At 42.3% G+C, this 21,005-nt stretch overlaps 1 protein-coding gene across 1 annotated transcript in view; it reads left to right on the top strand.

Moving 5' to 3' along the window:
• Positions 1–20,872: 20,872 nt before the first annotated feature.
• The window catches only part of crygmxl2 (crystallin, gamma MX, like 2), a 1,334-nt gene continuing 1,201 nt past the window's right edge, over positions 20,873–21,005 (top strand). Inside the window, exon 1 of the mRNA XM_005736346.1 lies at positions 20,873–20,881. Within this exon, the coding sequence (XP_005736403.1) occupies positions 20,873–20,881 (9 nt within the window). The remainder of the gene's footprint in view (positions 20,882–21,005) is intronic.

Below are 21,005 nucleotides of genomic sequence, written 5' to 3'. Positions count from 1 at the left end.
CACACTTCTACAGCAGCACAGTCAAAGTAACTGTCAAGGTAACAGTAAAATTATGTTATGACATAAAAGGAACAAAATCATATATATATATATATATAAATATATCCACCACACATAAGTGAATAACAGAGAGGGGTTTTCAAACGCACGGTGCTTGACATGGATGATGCTGAAACTTTGTTTTTAACGCTTCTCTTCACTTCAGTTCATCTTCATCTAGCACACAGACCAGGTGTACCACATTTTTGTACACTGCATCCATCAATAGATGCTCTCTGCAGGTAGATGCAGGCACTACCACCACTAAACAACAATTTCTCCCGTTCATTGCTGAATTTCTCCTTGATTCATCTGAAAAATTTAACATAACTATCATTTGGAGCTGTTGAAGACAAGGTAATGATAACGTACATACTACCTCGGTTCAGCCATTTAAAAATGAAAACAAACAAACAAAAAACTAAACAAAATTCCAAAACAGCTGAGTTGCTCTTTTTTCATTATTATTAAAATAGCATATTTATAGGTAGAGGCCTGATCTACCTTCCATTTCAGTTGGTGGCACTATAATGTTGTTTCCAAACTGTCATTAAATTCAAGAATAAGAAGAAAACGGGTTAAAGTTTACGCAGACTTTATATGACCCTATACTCTTTGAATCGGTGAATGAGTAGAAGTTCCATTTACCACATGGTTCACTCGTTATAATGTCAGTATTTACTGTCAGGTTGAGTTCACTTACTCTAAAAGTAAGTAACTGTAACTGGAAAACACCGTGCCTACAATGTTACACACCGAGAAGCACATATCCAAGAAAGCCCTGGACATGTATTCACTGGAAAATAATAGGTGCAGTTCTAGCAATCAGTGGTATAATGTTTTGATGATACCTGAGCACGTTAAGTTCATTTAAGCACTCTGTAATTATAAACCTCATAAATTTCAGCAGATCATAAAATTAATGTAACTACTGTTATTTCATTTATTGCAAACCCTTCTGCTGTTACAAATAGTAATCCCATATGTGAAGATTGAGCTTGAACTCTAATCGATCATCATCGTTCACAAAGAGTCAATCAACACAGTGTTAAAATGAACATTTGATCCTGGTCACCAGGTCAGGTTTTAAAAATCCACACTCGAGCCTTTCCATCTATAAAAGCAGCCTCCTTCAACCCCAACCTGATCTTCTACACCCGGGTCGCCCATCGCAGAGCTCTTCAGCTCCAGCCGAGGTCTCTCTCCTCTCAGCCATCTCTAGTAGACAGCTGAGCTTCAGCTCCTCCTCTAAATGTCCATCTAAAAAGAGCAGACCTGGTGATCGTCTGGTGTCCTCTCGCCACACATCTCCCCTGTTCGAGAAAGCCTCAGTGCTTCCGCTGGGCTGATTGGCCGGCTCAGTGCAAGGACCAGATAGGATCTTTCTATTTGCCCAGCGGCAGGGCTGCCTCTCTATCAGCGCTACCTCTGGAGGGGGTTTATCTGGCCTGCTGATAACAATGTTTTCCCCTGCCTTGTTCCCCTCCCTGATGGTTTGTTACACTAGTAAATGGGAGTCAAGGCTGGGGCTGAGCTGCAGCAGCAGTCTGCAGTCCTACGCTACTCCTTGTAAACAAGATTGGCTCAGTTTGCTTTTACCGCTCAGTCATGTGTGTGTTTGTGTGTGTGTTTAAGAGAGAGAGAGAGGGAGATGGAGTGAACAAGAGATTAAAAGAGAAACTGTGAAGAAAAAAAATCTTTTACACAATAAACACTTCTTCAACACCAACACAAATTAGCCTGGATTACAAATTTGTGAACAGACTTATAATTCATTCAGCATTATTTTTACACTCCTGCGCGGCGCAGTCTAAGTTCTGTTTTTGCTGCGCTGCTGCCAGTACATCTGTCGCTGGAGAGTCGCCAGCTTTACAAATCTGTGCAGAACAATATGCACCGGAGTTCACGGAAGCGGCACTAAATAGCGTCTGTGTCAGATGAAACCTTGGCCGGTGCAGGATATAGTACTTAGCAGAAGTGCACCAGAGTATAAGTTGTAGATCACTTTCCGAGCTTGGCTGGAGCAAAACCTTCAACATGCTTTTTCATTCATGGCGTGGTGGGAAAAGCCTCGTGTTCTCTGCATGGCCGAAACATCTGTAAGCTGTTGCAGAAACAGAGCCCAGAGGAAAACATTTACCTAACAGAATACTAATTCTTTCAGGCCCTCGTGTCAACACTTCGTAAATAAACTTGCACATATGGTATTGTTTTCTTAAGGTTGGTCTGGGAGAACCATTCTGGCTGCTGTAATCTGCCACATCTACCCATGAGGTTTTCTGAATGTTGCTGCAAAGGTTCTTTTTTTACTATAAACTGTCTCTCATACTGTGAACACCTGTCTGCTGCTCACAGTTCCTTCATGGATTGTTCTTGCTAAGACTGATTTAGAGTAAATCATAATCCTGTCTCTAGATGTGAAAATACTGAGGGCAGTGCCCATATAAGATGATGACATGCTTATAAGTTTAATTAATTAATCAAAAAGAATCTACCTGCCACAACTTTTCCTTTTTTTCTTAAAATAAATGTTTAGCTACGCCACTGTTTTCTGTCCAGATGTGTATTATTTATATGTAAGAAAAGCTTTTGGTGTTACAAAAAACAAAAGCAAAATCTTTCAAACGTGGGGTGCCAAAGAAGTCTTCACAGACTGCAAGAATGGCATCCAGCTAATGGCCTACCATCACCATCTCTGTTGTAGCACAGTTAAAACTCTGCTTTTATGTTCCCACAATGAGTATGTGCATTCCTCTTTGGGATGACTGTCCTAGATTTAAAGGCTTGTCAGACACCACTAGCCCTTTTATTTTTCCATAAACTTTTTTTAATCTTTTGCATTTTACACTGGGGGATTGTTTCTGCTGGGATACTGTTGCAACGGATTATACGAAAAATGTCCACAACTGGGAGTTAAAATAGAAGCCTCCTTCATCTTTGCCTTGCAGCATCTTTTGTTGTGATGCCTGTGTGCTGCAGCACTGGAGTGCAAAAGTATTAAAATACACACGAATTACAGAGCTGCAGGTTTAATGTCAGGCACTGCAATGCGAGTAATCGCTTTACTGAAGGCATCACCGTGCAGCTGATAGTGCTAACAGTTAACAGCCTTTCGGTAAATGTCATAATTAGTTGTGAATCTGCAGCTAATCAGCGCTCCTTGGGAGCCAACTAGGTCACTGTTTGTCTGAGATGGAAAATGGAGATATTCAGCGCTGACAAGTAATTCTGTGATTGTGTCAGCAGCTAAGATACATAATTCAGTGCATTTAAACTGGACCTGTCTGGTGAAGTGAGTAGCGCCTGTGTTGTTGCTTCAGTACATCTGTCTCCTCGTCACTTCGGGAGTCTGACATCTCTCTCAGCGCCGTGGCACAATGGAGGAAAGTGCACTTCCGTGGCGCAGGTAAAAACCCGCCAAGGGATAGAAGGCCCCCTCATGAATAAATGATTGTGACACGCAGCAATAATTTGCATCCGTGTAAAAGTGACGCATCAGCGCTTTTGTCTGCCAAGAAGTCTAGAGGTGTGTTTTTTATTTTATTATTTAATGGAAAATGGCTTTCATTAACAGTGGCAAAGCAAAAGGTGTTGACAGCGATGCACCGACTTGTCAAGCCGATCACAGCCTGTTTTTCAAGCCGATCACAGCCTCTGCCTTTTTTTCTCTAATTAGGCATATGCTGGAGGCATCATAACAAACACTGAAACAGGTTTGTCCTTGCCTAATCCGGGGAACTAATTTTTAAGGTTATTATGCAAATCGATACTGTTTACAAACATGAAAGCCGGCGTCCTATTTTTGATCTGCCACATCGGTTTTCGATGGCTTAAAGCCCGCCTCAGCAGGTGTCATGTCAATAACAACCAGCAATCGATCAGCGGCCGTCTGAGGGGGATTGGGACAGCAGGGCCTTGAGGTGTGGAGGGGGATTTTCATCAGCTAAAGGCTCAGGCACAGCCACAACATTACATTGTTTCTTCGTGGACACGCAGACGACACTGTGGCTATTGTTATGTTAAAACAGCACAGATGTTTATGGTTTTGTGGGACTTCTCATTTCACTGTGGAGACTTAGGTCTAAGAAGGACCTAACATCATTTTAGGGTCACACAATTACGACTCTATGATCAATACTAGCCCCATGGCCTCGCACAGTGCTTACACGGACAATAAGATCTAGTTCAAGGTCTCAGGAAGATTAAAACATGCATTTGTTTGCTTATAAAATAAAGATAAAATTACATAAAACAACATAAAACAATGCAAAACTGTGTTTTGGTGTGATATGACTTCAAATGATAAATATTCAAGCTAGCCTTGGTACTTTTGGCAGCTCTTCTGTGGAGTTATCAATATCACTGGCCCCTGTTTCTTAGTGAAATGTGACATTGACTCTGTGATCCTGACATCAGAGTTCAGCGAGGACTATACCCTCAGGTTCAGGACATCTACAGGTAGTTATTGCTTCACAAAATATGCATCTGTTTAGAAAAAAATGGTCGCGGAAGATGGCCTGAGGTTTCTTCCTGTTAAAAGGGGATTTTTCCTTCCCACTGTCACCCAACTCCTTGCTCATAGGGGATCATATGATTGTTGGACTTTTCTTTGTATATATTATTGTAGGGTCTTCCTTACACGATAAAACACCTTGAGGCAACTATTGTTGTGATTTAGTGCTGTATAAATAAAATTGATTTGAATTGAAAACTAGGCTAAATTTGAAATATACATACAGCAACAAAAATGCTCCGCCATATAGAAGAATGGTTTGTCCCATCAAGCAAATATTAAATATTTTTAAAATTCCCAGACAGAATAGTCTTAATAAGGTTGAAAGGAAATTTAATACAAGTGGCCTGTATAATAGTCCCCATTTGGTTTACCTAAAATCCTCTGTTCTTATTTGTATTTATGTTTACAAAAGATAGAGAAAAGATATTTAAAGTCTGACTTAAAGGCTTTAAATTGTCCAAAATAGGAGACGGCACTTCTGAGATTATGGTCCATATGGTAATTGTTGAACCAGCACGAGACCTGGCTGTATGCCAGTGCTGTTTGCATTATTCTTTGCCCTTTGATGTATACCACATTAGCCATGTAATGCACTCGGAAAAGGTTTGAGGCAGGCATGGGAGTCAATCTACACTCAATTTACAACAAAACAAAAGCGCAAGTTGGGTTTGCAGCTGGTCTTTTTCTGAATTCTTGGACTTTACTTCGACCTGTTGTCAATTGTCACATGTGACGACTAAACATCTTCCTCGTCTTTTTCGGTTCTGCGAAAAGAGCAGAGCTCCTTTTGATCTGTGGTGCACCACAATGTGCACCTGCCCGTCACATGAAGGGATCAACAATGTACATCCATGATCAACACACACTGCAAGCTGTGTTGGCCAACGCTCAGCCTCCACTTTCCCTGGATCATACGTACCAGCCTTTAGCCTTCAGAACTTCAAAGCTCTAAAGGCTAAAGAGAGATGTATTGTGTATACTTCCTGCCTCCGACATGTTTGCCCTCCTTTCCCTTCAATGGTAAATACATGTTGATAACTTTTTTTATTCAGCCTGGAAACAAAAGGTCCAAAATGGGTCATGTTTAATTGTTAGTTTATCCTTTATTTTAAATAATATATATTACTTTACTTGAATATGTTATTAAAAATTTGGCCTGAATCCTAATGTAAGTGTTTTATGAGTTGCAATATTGCTGCAGTGATCATGTCTTTTTACCTCTCTGCCATGAAATTACATTTTTAGTTGTAAAAACTACAGATCAGTTCCCAGGTTTTAGCCTTTTCCTTAACTTCGATGTCAGACATTTCCTCGTAATTTCAGTAGAGCTTTTCATTAAATCAATCAAAACTCTGCTTTTCTGAATTTTTAAACTGCAACTTTTCAGACTGAAACAAGAGCACTTCTTCTTCTTCCTTTTTTTACCCCTGCCTTTCCTCTACATGCTCGGTCAAGTTCACATCTTTGGTTTTCCTCCTGTGATTTCAGTCCAGCCATTCATTTATCAAGTAATTTATTCATACATTTTTTTGAAGCATCGCTCAATAGCATCTGACCCTGGTGCCCCATCATCCAACTCTCCCTTCCGAGACAGAGCACAAGTGCTCCCTCAAGAGTGAGGGAATGCGGGTCAGAGGCGGCGTTTACTTGGGGTGGAAGGAGAGGGGGGGGTGTGCACAATTTTCACATTGCGCCAGCGTTAGGCGGGTAATCATAATGTGATAGTGCTCTAGCTGCTGGGGTCATGTATGCTTATGAATGTTAAGGAGGACTGTTTTAAAGGCCTTCAAAATTACCCCTGATATCAAACACTGACCTTTTGTTGAGACTCCAACACACTATGATGATTAGAATTACAATGTGTGCAGTTTTTTGTTGTTGTTGCCAAATCAGGGAACGCTAACCCCCCTTCAAACTTCCTTGTATTTATGTAAAAAAACTGTACATAGAAACAGATATTGACATATAGCTAGGTAGACACCTAGATAGCTAGAGGGATATGGATTTTAAACAATGTAACAAAAGTTGTAATAGTAGTTGGAAAGATATGCCCCATTAAACATCGACACATATTCACTGTCAACATGGGCGTTTACCAGAAGTAACTAAATGATCTCTCATTTGACACGGAGTGTCGGCACCGTCGCGAGGTTACCAATTAAGCTCCATGTGTCTTGAAAGTTTTACTCAACAGATCAAAACTCATGCTGCTATGTTGCACTTTAAATTAAAATACAAAGAGATTTATAGATCTATTTATAATATTCCGCATCACCTTGTTTTCTTTTTCTTTTTTTTCCCTTCACAGTAATCCCGCCTTCAAGTGCTATGAAACTGGGGCTTGGAAGTTAGAATACACAAGACTTTGTCACCAATGAAAACTTTCAGTTAACTCGACGAAGCACACTTCCAAAGGAGTTCAGCTCTTATCAGAGAGCAGGATAATTGTTGAAACAGGTGTAGCTGTCGAAGTGTCAGCGTGCCGCTGTCTGTGTTCTGGTCCCTGAACCAACCTCTGCCTATGACTCCATCTCATAAGTCTTTCAGACAACCTTGGTGTGATTTCTTGACAAAAGCGCGCTCGCTCTCAAGGTGCACTCGAGAGCGATATAAAAAGGGACAAAGACAGAGCCTGAGAGAAGATAGGAGAAGAAATGGATTTCTTCTCTAATTATGCAAGAAAAAGAGACTTTGTGAAGATAAAGTTGGGTGACACAAGGGCATATTGAGGGACACACTCACTTTAGGAAGATTTTTCAAAGTGGGAGGCACAAATGGATGTTTGTGCTATAAGCTATTGCTGCTAATTGGTACAAACTTAATGAATGCAGGGTGCTGTGTGGAGACAGATGCTTTGTGCAATGTGGCAGATTTCAGTGGCTGCGCGTCTCTCTCCATCGCTGGAACATCAAGAAGAGGAGAACATTTGGCAGGTCACGAAATTATGCGAGGAAAAGGGGAAGCCCGGGAAAAAAAAATGTAAACAGTTGTTTATTTTTTCGTTAATTTATGGGTGACTGTGTGTATGTGTACATTTGTGTGCGTGCGCGCGTGTGCGCTGAGCGTGAGAGTTAGCAGTTCTCAAGCGCTCGTCTATTTGTTTGAGCCCATCGCTTTTGTTTTGGCTTTCTTGCCTTGCCAGCTCTGTGGCTCTCAATTAGCGTGCAAGCCTCAGGGACCTAATTAACCAGTTCAATTAATAAATAATTTTCTTAAAAATCCCATACAAGCCATTCTGACATTTGTCAGCCACTCAGGAGCTGCTGTGTGTGTGTCTGTGAGAGAGAAAGAGAGAGGAAAGGAGGGGGAAAAGGACAGAATGATTAGCTTGTTTGCAAGCTCTGCTTATCCCCCAGGTGGCTTGATGCAGGGGACAGTGTGTGTGTTTGCATATGTGTGTGTGGCTGGATGGAGAGGGGCTTACTCACAGCGCTGGACCCCATAGCAGAGGAGGGCCCCCGTGACCTTTTATCGAGTGTCCAATCAATAATGTGCGAGCGTCCATCTCTTTGAGTTGCAGCCTGAGCCTGGGCTTCTGAAGGCCTGTGGCCAGCAGCAAAGCAGGATGGGAACAGGCTACACAGTGGGGCAAAAGAGTCCTTGGGGGGCCACGAGTGGAACAGAACCAACCGCCTCATGTCATTTACTCATAATGATGTCTTCCTTTGGTCGAAAAGGGAGGGGTGCATGGGATGGAGGAGGGGGCAGTGTCCCCCTCCTCCACTAGACACCGCAGATTCAGCCTCTCTCTTCCTTTGTCTGAATGGTGAAAGCATCCTCTTTGGTCTGTCACCGGGCTCTGTGATTAAGCAGCAGAAACAGACCCCGGCTTTTTTCACATTAGAATCCCATTTAGTGGTTCTTATCGCAGGCATCTATCCGGTCACATGTTGGGATGGAGTTATATTTCATTGTTTTGTGAACTGTAACGTATATTCCCTCGTGGGCACAATTGGACAGATGTGCTTGTTTAATTTGTAGCATTATCTCAAAACATCGACTTTACAGGATCCGGTTGTCACCGCCAAAGAGGCAGCGCTGATGGATCTGACTGTGTACCAGTGTTCATTAAACACACTCCAAACAGCCTTCAAACCGACTCTATTAGTGGCTGCCTCCAGAACAAGAGGCGCCTGAATGCAATTTTTGACCATGAAATGCTCTTTAAGCAGATGAACGAGACTTGAAAGATGAGCGGGACTTGAAGTTTCCTTTTTTTTCCCTTGAAAATGCCAGTGAGGAGTCAATCACTGGATATCAAAGCAGCGGGGACACGCACACAGACACACACGCAAGAAAATCCAGTGATAATAAAACGTAAGGCTTCCCACACCCACTGAAGCCCGCTAAGATGGCCATCACAAGTATGAGCGTCGACACAAAGAGCAGACATCGGCCTTTCAGCGAGCAGCTAGCTGTCGCTCTGCTTTAGCTGCAGGCATGCGACGACAGTTTGCGTGGAATCGAGATCCGGTTTTCCACGTAGCTGAGCAGGAAGAGACCAGAGACTTGTTCAAGATACTTGGCTGACCCACACTGCCTACAGCAGGCAACATATGGCTCCCTGGTCTGGCATTGCCTTGTTTATTATGTATGCTGCAATTTATTTCTGCACTGCTCTACTGAGAATACCCACACAAAATGAAGCTGCCTGACTAAGTGAGAAATATATTCTGGCAGCCAGATGAGATAAAAAAGTGAGTTAAATATACCAGCAGACAAATAACTATTAAAGTCTGCATGTTCATATTAAGCATCATCTGTGGTAGTCATTCCTTATCACAGCTGAGCTAGAGAGATTTCAGCCTATCGATCGGTAAAAGTAAGTGTGTGAAAGAGAGTATGAGTCAAAAGGGGATCTGAAGGTGGGCTGACAGATGCAATACACATGGAGGACCTAAAGATGGAGAGATCACGTTTGTTCTCTGTCAGGTTTGACCGAGGCCTTCTCTGCTCAGAGGTGACTGTTGCTCTTTCTGGTGCCCTCTAACACCCCCTTGGGATCCTTCCACTCAACTCCACTGCCTCCACTTTGATGCAAAAAAAAGAAGGGGGGTGGGGGGGAGTTATTGTGTAAATATTTTGCTTGAGCATTTGAGCATCTTAATCTTCCATAAGGTGATCTTTGGAGTGGAGCAACATGGGGTGCTGATGTTCAGAGGAGCTCCCAGTTGTAGAAAGAAAGAGGGAGCGAAAGAGACAGAGAAGGGAGGGAGAGGAAGAAGAAGAAGGTCTGTGTACTTGCTGGAGTGCTGGGAGCTAGAGTTCACTACGGGGGCGTAAGTGTGTCAAGAAGAGCGCTTTTCCCCCATCCGCAAGCCCCGGGCCCTCTCCACAACATTAAAAAGCATAAACAGTCAATACTGAATGTAACTCAGAGAAAGAGCAAGAGAGGGAGCGTGGAAAAAAAAAGAAACAAGTACGAGAACGCAAGGGTGTTTCAAGCGTTACACAACATAGTGAGATCAGAGAAATGGAGGCTGGGCTATAGTGTATAGTTGCAAAGCTTTCTGATGGAGGAAGGGAGCCTCTCCAAGTGAATCATTCATTGCGGGCGGCAGGGGTGTAAATATGAAGGGGAGGGTTGAAGGAGAGCGGGATCAAGGAAATGCACACCTGGTGCAAGACAGGGGTCAGATTGGCCCTACACAAAAGGAAACGAAAGAGAAAAAGAGAATGAGTTGTTTGGCATACCTCTGTTTAGACAGCAGCAGTGCTTCTATCGGCGCGCTTGTGCAAAGCAGGACAGAATGGAGTAGGTAGAAGGTGCATATGGTGGTAGGCTGTCTGTGTCGATACACATGCTGAAAACACATGCTTTCTATGCCGATGAGAGGGAGGCTCGTCTTATTTATAAGGAAGAAAAAAAAAAGACTTTCAAACGTTCAACATTTTAGACTTCCAGTTTTGAGATGTGAGGGCTTGTTTATCTGTGGCACATTGTTCCTGCTCATAATCGCTCAAGAGTCTCAATCAGTCACTCCCTCTCTCTCCGTCTCTCACAAGTTTTTCAAACGACATCTCCCAAACACTCGACACCTGGCTGGCTGACTTCAGAGCCGAAATCAGCGGAGAAGTCTGTGTGTCTCTGTGTTTCTTTTTTTTAATCATCCATTCAGTCGCTCCTCACATGTTCAAGCCTATGCATTCGGGGAGATCTTCCTCTATAGACAGATCATAAAGACTCAGAGCTTACTGGAAAGCAGGTGTGGGCAGGTTGGTACGTGATGGTATTGAGGACATGTGAATTGTTTGTATGTTTGAGATTAAAACCAGCCTCTGTTTTTATTTTTTCTTTAATTAACTAAAATGCTCACCATTCATTTTTAGCCCTAGAAGGAGATCTAAACTGTGAATACTAAAGGACGTGTCAGGTGAGAATTATTTAACGAGAAACTGTTTCTTTAAAAATAAAAAGTGCGTGTGGCATGTGTGTTTATTTTCAAGGTTCTCCAGTTTATAGAGAACTTATGAACCGCTGCTTTCCTCTTAAAAACCAAGGACATTCAGACCACATGCTGTTTTTTTGTTGTTTTATTTCTCCTTGAGAGAATGTTCTCCTGGTTTATGGCCAAACAAAAGTTGCTTCAGTGCAAAGTACTGTTTGAGCCACTTCCCCTGCCAGAGCAAGACTCCATATTTTAAACATTTGGAGGAGGAAACAATATCTATGAAAAGTGTGAAATTTGATTTCTACCCCACGGAATAGGCCGTTTCCTTCTGTTGTCAAACAGAATGACTAAACATGCTCATTCACATGCTCCCATGGTAGGACGTTATTAATTTATCACTTCAGAGTTATCTGTGCTCTGTCTCTCACATGCACGCACACACACACACAAACACACACTTTCGTACACGTTTGCTTCTTGATGATTGACAATGTGATAAATTTTATTTGAATATGGCTAACATGAATTATGTAACCATAGAGACTGGTGGCTTTGTTGCTTCCCTCTTGCTCTTCGCTTTTCCTCCAAGATAACATACAGTTGATAATTTACAGTAGAACACATTCTGAAACTATAAAGAAAGATATAGCGACAATGCCCCGCAGAGAACAAAACAGAGTGCTTCAGTGCAACCAGCCGAGCTGATTGTGAGAGTTGCAGAGGAGAGGAGAGCCGATGTTCATATTGTGGCAATGCTGCCATAAGATTAGGTGGTTGACACTTTGACACTGCTCTGATGGTAGCGATGAGGTCTCAGGGGAATGGGTTAGGCCAAGAGAAGAGAAAAAATAAACACAAATGAAAGGAGAAAAAAATCAGCACAGCACCCACGGTATCTGATGTTGATAGCTGTGGCGAAAGACAGTCTTTGAAAGGCTTGAGGGAAGTGACAATACAGTATGTTTTTTTCCTTGTTGATGCTCTTCCAGGCGGCTAACAAAAATACAAAAAAAGAAAAGAAGAAGAAAAAAAACTCGTCTGATTGGTCTGAAAAGACTGTCAAATGTCAAGCAGTTATCAAACAGAAGACTTGTTTTCTTTTAAAAAGATACCAGCAGAAGGAAAAGCCTAACCTTTCAGCAAGTGAGTGGAAGTCACTCAACCCATCATGTGCGGTACTCTATACAAGCAAAAGCCCTCGCTCTTTACAAGGCTTACACTTTCCCCTCTGATTCAAATCCATAGCTGCTGACACAAGTTGTCGATGGCTGAAATAAATGGAACTCTAAAAATACCCGGTTCTGGGGAATTATTTATCGGTAGCTCACAACCGAGCAAAAGAAAAAAGAGGCCAAACTAACATTCACGCACAAAAAAGGGAGTTTTCTGTAGATGTGGGCACATAAAATTAAGTCATTTTACAGTAAGTAACCCACCCAGAACTCGTGTTTTCCCTCAATTCACGGTCACATTTAGATCTCAGATTTCAAGGTCCTTACTGCAGGTCCTTGCTCTTCCGTCTCATGTTTACATCTCAATAGGGCCCGTGCAGGATTTCACAGCACCGTCGACGACCCAGGCTGACAGAAACAGCTTGCTTAACACTGCACATACAGTTGTATTTCGGTGTTCCAGTTCCTGCAGCTGACGTTGTTCAACTCCCTTCACGCCGAGCCGCTCTTGCGTGAAAAGAGAGATGGGACGTTTTTTTTCTTTTTTTTGTCCTTGATTTTCAAAGCGCTGAGACTTGTTAATGCCCTCGTTTTTATGTAAACCACTGAATCAATCATCACCGCTCCATTGTACCGTTCAAACAAACTTCTGCACAACTTTCACATGAACCTGCGCTTCTGCTCTCATTATTTTTTGATTTTATTCGGAGGAAGTCTGCAGCTTTGTGCTCGCTGCACGGGGAGGTCAGAGATCAGGCTGGAGCTGGCAGCGATTCAGTGTCTTGCTCAAAGACACTCGAGCAGACTGGGTGCTCTGCTACTGTGGGCCCCGAGCTCAGCTACGCTGCCCTGCAACTCCAACACTGGCAGTTGATATGAATCTCAAAGACTGAATATTTTTATCCTAGACTTTTATTCTTGGGCTGTCTAGAGAGGCAGAGCGTAATCAGTGACTTTTATCTCAGAATAGGAAATTACAACATCCCTAGAAATGCTTAATCTGACCTGCAATTCAGCTACACAACAGCTCGAGTGAGGTAATTACCTAAGAAAGCAAACAGAAGCATCTTGCGTATCTGCCAAGTTTAAAAAAAGAATACTTTTTACTGGCGATGGAAATAGAGGTGAGGAAAATATCGGAGGCTTGTTGTCACACTCTTCTCCATCTATTAACTGGTGCATCACATCAGGTGAAGAGTTTTCTTCCTGAAGATGCTATTGTTAAGAATTGAGTTGACTCATATCCGTTATTCCAGTTATCAACACTCTAAAGAAAGAGGATTTTTGTATTCTTCCACCAGATCTTGGCACTATCGAGCTTTTATTTAAAGGGGAAAAAACTACTGCAGACAAGGCCACAAGCATCACATCTTCACTTTCAAACAAAGGTGAGTCCAGGACAAACTGTGTACTTTGGAATTTCTCTGCATTGAAGGGAGGTGAAAATGAACATTAATATGTACAGCTGGCTCTTTATATCACTCGTGCTGTGCTGCCTTTGGTGTCCTGTTGAGAGAGTGTCTAAGCAGTGTACCATCAATAGCAGGGAACAAACCCAGAGAAAATATCAAGTCTTTTTCCACAACTGCCTCCCTGCCTTGCTCTGCCTTAAGATTAATCTAATTTGGTCTTTATTGAGAAATGGGTAAGAGCAGTTTTGTTTTATTTATGTATGTTTTTTTTCCTCCTCTGCTCCTTTCCTTTGTTGCTTCTCCTCGGCTGCCTCTGACAAAAGACAACCAGCCTGCCAAGCCCGGTGTTGCTCTGGGACGGACCTGTCAATCACTCCTGACGGCACCCTGACAACATGTACGTTAAAATTTCAAACGGGACTCAAAGGCGGCGCGTGACAGCCGAGCCTTTGAAAGTGGCTGTAGCGCTCGGCGACAGCCAGAGGAGTACGGATGGAAAACAAACTAGAAAACAACAGTGCGGAGGGAAAAGAGAAATAGAGTCAGAGACTGAGAGGGAGAGGCGAGAGAGGAAAAAAACAAACCAAAAGTTAAAAGCAAAACAGTGAAGAATGTGGGTCTTGATGATGGGAACTGGCATTAGTTTCTCCCTTAGTGTATCGTTGTTTTTTAATTTGGTTGAAACTCCCCTGAGTGGAGCTTTCGGTCTTCCAGGGACTGTGCCGAGGGCCCGTTCTCTCCGCAGTCCAGGGACAGCAGCATCTCTCTCCTGCTCCTCCGAGGCCTCACTCAGATCAAGTCAAGCCTCACGTGCGTCTCGCTGCTACCCTTCAACGCAAAACAACTGTGCACCGATCTTAATAATATTCTTGATTCCACCTCGCATACATGCGCTTCATGGCTGCAATTAATTCCCAGTAGGAAAGAGAAAAACCAGCAGTTTTCACAGAGATAAGTATAGAATTTATAACTCTAAAACCTATAGTCTTCAATACCAACTAGAAAAAGGAGAACTCAATTTGGATTCTTTCCTTGCTATCCCAGAATGGCCAGGACAAAACACTTTTAAAGCAACATGTCTGTGAAAACCTTTGCGGTTGCCATATGGAGTAAAATGCGCACGCACGAGCTTGAGGATGCACTTTTAAATGATCACCTGCCACAAAACAGAGAGAGAGCACCACCAGTCTCTTTACTGTGGCTAAATGAACAGTGTAAACGGTGTACGACACAAAAGGCCTGGGCTGTGCCAGACCCTATGGGAGAACTGCCATCTCTGCAGTCCTGCAGTTTGTGCACTGATCCTTCAGTCAGCATCCACATCTGCAGTTCAAAAACACACAGTGGCTTGAAACTGCTACAAAGCTAACTGTTCATTGTCTATCTGAGACTTTGTTTGACCATGCTGTGTGGGTGTGTGTGCGCACACAAGTGTGTGCCCGTCTAGTCAAAGTTTGTTTGAAACTAGCATTGTAAAACCAACTCTAGAGCGTGTGTGTTTGTGTGTACAGCGTGTGTGTTTGACTTCTACAAACAAGTGGACAAGCAGTGTGTGTGCTGAGGGACACGGGTCATGTCAGCCTGTTAGTGATTTTATAAAGTTCTCCCCTGGTGGAGCCATGTTGGACCACTGATAGGCGTCAGTACAGACACGAGTCGTGGCACTGACTTACACGGAGCCGTACCACATGAAATTGTGCCATTGTCTAACTCGTGTCTATATACATGTGAGTCCAAGCTTACCTACTAATGTATAGATGCAAGCAAACAAACACACATCGAAGCAGCTCTGAGATATGGCTGTTGTATAAAGGACTTAAAAACAGCCACCAGGCAGCCAGATAATGCTTTAGCTTCCAGTGCCCTCTAGTGCTTGGAGCTGATTGGCAAATATCTTCTGAAACTGGCCAACTATCAAGACAAACTGAGCCCCACTGAAAAGTCCCAGTATAACAGAAAAACAAATCTGTATGTGTCTATAGATTTAATAGTAAAGTTTGAAAATATGTAGTCTTTTAGTGGATAAGAACAAAGAAGCAGCTATTGGAAATTTCCTAATAAGTACACTGGCATTAATACAGGGAGTAAAGAGTAAAGAGTTTTCAAATAACAATAAATATATGTATAAATATGTTCGCTGTGCAATAATATAAAATCGAATTATCACGTTTCAGGAAAACAACTGATTATTAATAGATTCAGATCATGAAGCAATCAATCGTTTAACTGGTTGTTAGTGTGTAAAATATTCTTAAACTTTAAAATAATCATTTCTTTCTTACTAAATTGCTGCTACTAATAAATGTTTGTCTAAAAATGATTTGGAAATTTTAAATCAAAATCAGTTTAAAAAATATACAATGTTATTTAAACATAGCTTTTAGTTTGTATTTACCTTTCTAAAAGGTCAGATTTGGGGCTTTTTTTGGGGGATTTGACATTAGAACATAAAATAATCTAAATAAGCTCTCACTTTCTTTTATATGATAAGGTGGGAAAATCTTGAAATCAAATGAACCAAAACCTTGTTTAGATTTCAGTAACTTAAATGCTTCTCAAAGCTGGGATGTAGGCAGTAACATAATAATACACATAAAATAAAAAGGCTTTATTAGCTATAACAGTTTGTTTAAACTGAGTGTAATAGAAGCGAGTCATCTAGGACTTTAGGTTATTTTAAACCATGGGCCCGTAAGCATACGCGTGAGTCGCGACAGAAAATAGACCCTGTTATTATGCTCTTTGTTGTCTATTATTCATGTGCTTTGTGCACGCACGCACGCACGCACACACACACACACACACACACACACACACACACCAAAATACAAAAAAAAATCTAAAAGAAGATTGGAGTGTCCAAAAATGTAATGTTGTTTGCTTAATCATGAAACTCATAGTTTTATTGTTTCTCTTTATAGCTTTATTATAGAGTTAAATAGTTATAATACACTTAAATCTCCCTTTTTGTCTTCAATTTCTTTATTCCTTCAAATGATTGAATTCCCTCACCTTTCCTCATTTTTGACACATTTGACATGTAAATATAGTCAATTATACTAAGGTCAGGTGGGCCAGTCACTTTTCAGCAACTGGATCCTCCACGTGAAGATATTAACGTAGTTTTATATATACTGCCTAATTTAATATAGTAATGACAGGGTTTAGTAAATGATATGCATGCATTTTTGTGCATGCATGACAAAGCTGGCAGAGGTGGGATTTGAGAGGCACCTCAAAGATATGATTATCCTGAGTGTCTCTGCTCAATAATGTTACCTGCTGGGACAGCAGCACTGCTCCTCTAAATAAATTGCAAGTGGCCTTGGGCAATAAGAGGAACCCTCCTTTGATCTGCCTGACTGCCAACGAGGAAAATGTGCAGGCAGTCAATCAAGCTCTTAAGGCTTTGCAACAATGAAGCTGACCCCACTTTATTATTTATTTTCTAAATTGATGTATTTCATTATCACAAGGTGTCTACTTGGTGGGGTAGTGGGGTGGGGGGGGGGGGGCAACATGATCAATAATTGATATGCGGTGTGAAAAAGCTGATTTGCTGCCTCTCCTCTGGTGCACTTGTCACTAGCTGTTGTCAGAACACATTTGCTTTGATGACAAATTTGAAGAAGTGAACAACAGCATCACATCTTATTATAAATTTAGTGAGTTGGTGAAAGGCACGGGGCCCTTCTCGCTGAGGCTCTGTTTGTTCAGGGCGCTCTGGAGGAATGACTACCAAGCTCTGAGGTGAGTTACAGTCTTGTAAGCAAAGAGATGAGAGGGGGGTTGAACTTTTTTGTCATGTGTCAGTAAACAGCGTGACTTGTTTGAAAGGCACCTGGATTACAGGGTGAAAAGTTGCTCTTTAAACCTTTAAAGCTCTGGGATACGGGAGACACGCCACGTCAAAAACAAAGTGTGAAGATGAGGAGTGAGAGCAACTAAAAGCCATCACTCCCCAAAGTGCGTCTGCTGAGAGACGAAGGAGTCGTCCTGCTTTTCACAGAGTTTGGGTCATGGCTGAGCATCTCAAACTGATCTCGTCAAATAAAGAAAGATGCTCGGTTCATTCGATCGGCACAGATTTGTAAAAAAACAAACAAACAAAAAACAAATATACAGATAAGGGAAATCAAACACTGAAGAGTGCTGCGAATAACCTCTAAGCTTAAATTTAATGTGTAAGCACAACACAGAAAGGAAGATCTGACATAGAGGTTGGAAAGTGTGGCCCAGGTATGAGAAAACTGCCACAGCAGATAAAACAGAAGGTCATAAAAAGCCATAAACCAACATTAACAGTTGTATCTTTCTAATCACCTGTGGGCCATCAGCATCGCACTAAAACAAAATCTTTATGGTGATTTCATTGCTAAGAGAAGTTCTTAATTAGCCTACATATTTTTTTTTTAATTACATGTAGAGTCTGAAGATTTACTGCAAACTTTAAAACTAAATCCTGATGGAGAACAGTTCAACACAAAATCTCAGAGAAAGGAAAACAAACATATCAACAATTCAACATAATTGACAGCTGCATCCATTTGCTCATTCCAAGCCCCCGGCCCCTCCCTCCTCTCCTGCTTTTCCACTCTGTTCTTCCAACACCATTTCCTCTTTTAATTATCCCCCAGCAAAAAAGATGGAGCACATCAGACGCATCGCGGTAAATCCTGGCCCTGGCACGGGCTCACAGTGGCTCCTGCGTCTGGCAATCCCGATAGAGCCTGTGCGCTGGCAGTGACAAGACAGGGAGGATGCCTGGAGATTTTCTGACAGAAAGAATGGAGAGGATGATCTCTCAGCAAAAGAGAGGTCCTCATTCTACTCCCGGCGTGGGAGGCTTTTTGGCAAGCGCTTTCCCATCATACCACATTTTCAGCACCAGATTAGCCAGTTCTCAGGAGCAAAACTCACATAGAACCCTTGTTTACACCTCAGTACATAGTGTTTTTGTAATGACTGCACACTGCACACAAGCACGGCTGCTCTCCTATCTCCACCAGCAACATTTTAGGGGTGACACTTATTGTATGTATCAGGGTCAGAGAGACTATTGTCTGGATTAAGGGAATATGATTTGTTTCATACTGAAAGAAGTCTCCTCTGACCAAAAAAACTGTGTTTTACTGACTGAATTGCTCATTCAGATTCTAATTAGGTATCAGCAACACGAATGGGTTTTGCTTTGGGAAGCCAGATAGATGAAAAAGGTTGCAAGTTAACTAGTGTTGGGCTGCTATCTGTCAGAGTTTCTCCTCTATTCGTGGAGTGTGCATCAATCACTGAGGTCCCCAACTGACAGTCGTTCTGTGGGCTAATAGTGTCGTCATCTCCCATGCGATTACACAGATTGCGCAACGAGATCCTCGGACACAATGGAGCAGCGAATGCAGCCCCCCCGTCTCCACCCCCATTCTGTTCCCCTCTACTTTCCTTTTCTTCCATCATTCTAAGATGAAGAGTGGAAAGCTCCGCAGCGGGTAGCTTTCTTCTCCTCCGGGGGGAACTAAGAAAGCAGGCAAGGGTCTCTGTGATGTTAGTTTCCCTTCAGGGTGGGGAGGAGATGTCTTGTAGCACAGCTAAAGATGATCATTTGAGAGCCCGTGAAACAAGGTACCAAAGAGACATGGCGAGGTCCCGACTAATGAGTTAGGGTTAGCTGATGTTCCTCAATGATGAAAATGAGAACAATGACAGTAATGACAGTGGCAATCACTTTTTTCCCTCAGTTTAGACACTGTATTGCACCACAGTTACACGCTTCTCTCTGCAAATAGGTCAGGGGTCAGGCTTAGCTGTAGCCCAACTCAAAGACACCTCAGCACAAAAAAAGAATAAATTCTAACAAATGCATCACGGTCTTAGAGCTTAAACGAGCATTTGACGGAGTACAATTTCTTGCCCTCTTGCAGCTAAAAAGGCTTTACGTTTAATTAGCGTGATGAAAGAAATGATTAATCTGTGAACATATGAGAAAAATCTAAACATGTTTCTTATGCATTCCGATAAAAACCTTTCTCCCAAAGTAAACATTTGCTCCAGAAACTCACAAAACAAAACAACATCCCATCTGATAATCCGCCACAATTACGCTACACAGCATGATGAAAGGATATCAATGGTCTACTTATGTCACAGAAAAAGAGAGGAGCTTCAAACATGAAACCTATTGAAGCCTATGAGAGTTTCGAGTCGATCAGTGATCAAAGGAGCAAAAGCTTATCAGTGCCGTTTCTTAGCATTGAAATAGTGTCATGTGGCTTTGGATATACTACCAGGGTAGGAGTGTTTATGCCTAGAAACATAATGGCTATTTTGTTTTCTGAAAACATTAGCCCTTTTTTTTCCAGAGTTAAAGCTGTAAAAAGCATACAGAGTGGAGAGGGGGCACGAGCTCTTTATCCCCATGAAAGGCTAAAGGATGGAACTGACCTTTCTGGCATCAGCTGGGCTTTGGGAGCACAATACATGGCGGCAACTCTTTCTGGCCTTTTCCCCTTCGGCTCTGGGCTATGCTTACAAGCCAAAGACTCAAGTCCAAACATCTATCATTTTATACAAAGACTCAAACGCACACATGCCCCGAACCCCTTCTTTTATATCATAAAAACACACACACACATACAAAAACAGACACACACTGAGCAGTCCTGTCTGTTCATCTGCAAACAGACCAGTCCCGTCTGACATCACAGTACAACTGCAGGCTATGGAAGCAAAAAGAGACAACAAATCACTTTAGATTACATCAACTCAAAAGCCCAACTCAGTATCAACATCAACTCCCTTTAATGGAAACTGAGCAACAGTTAAATTAGAAGCTAAACCTCGTCGGTAATGCCCCGATCTAAACTTGAGCTGGGACCGGATGAAAAGCGACTGTTACAATGTGACATCCAAGCAAGACAAAATGAAAAGCATGACCTCATTGAGTACAACTTCAGCGAGTGCTCCGCAAAAATGACCTGAGCTGCTGTACACTTTAGACGCTTTGTTGTCAGGGAGGCCTCACACCCAAAGAGCCTTTGTGTTATATTTGAAAAGGCTACATCACAAGGTCATGGCGGAACAGGGGTCACGCAAATACAGAATAGCACTTGTGTGGTGGTCATTTTTGTGAGCGAGGGGGGGTTGCCAATTCTATAGGTAAACTCTAGCAGTTTGGAGATAAGTTACCCATAGGATATGAGACAAAAGAGAACAGTAGCTGGCATCTGAAAAGGTAAAGATAGTAGTCCCCAATGTGTCAGAGGCCTCATGGTCAGCAGGAGAGTATAAAAGGACCTCTAAGTGTGTCTAACTCTACGGTGCGCAAACATCCACAGTCCTACAACCATGGGAAAGGTATGAGCTCACCTGCAGTAAGGCAACAGCTTTAGACAGGTGGTGAAGGAGAAAATAGCATTAATTGAAAACATGCAGTCATGTATAGGAAGGAGATTCAGTGAAGGAGAAGACAGGGCAGCAG

Source organism: Pundamilia nyererei, unplaced genomic scaffold (assembly GCF_000239375.1).
Source record: "Pundamilia nyererei isolate P.nyererei 1_Seehausen unplaced genomic scaffold, PunNye1.0 scaffold00069, whole genome shotgun sequence".
Classification (NCBI taxonomy): domain Eukaryota; kingdom Metazoa; phylum Chordata; class Actinopteri; order Cichliformes; family Cichlidae; genus Pundamilia; species Pundamilia nyererei.
Note: the sequence above shows the minus strand (reverse complement) of the source record. Positions and strands in the feature narration are given on the sequence as shown.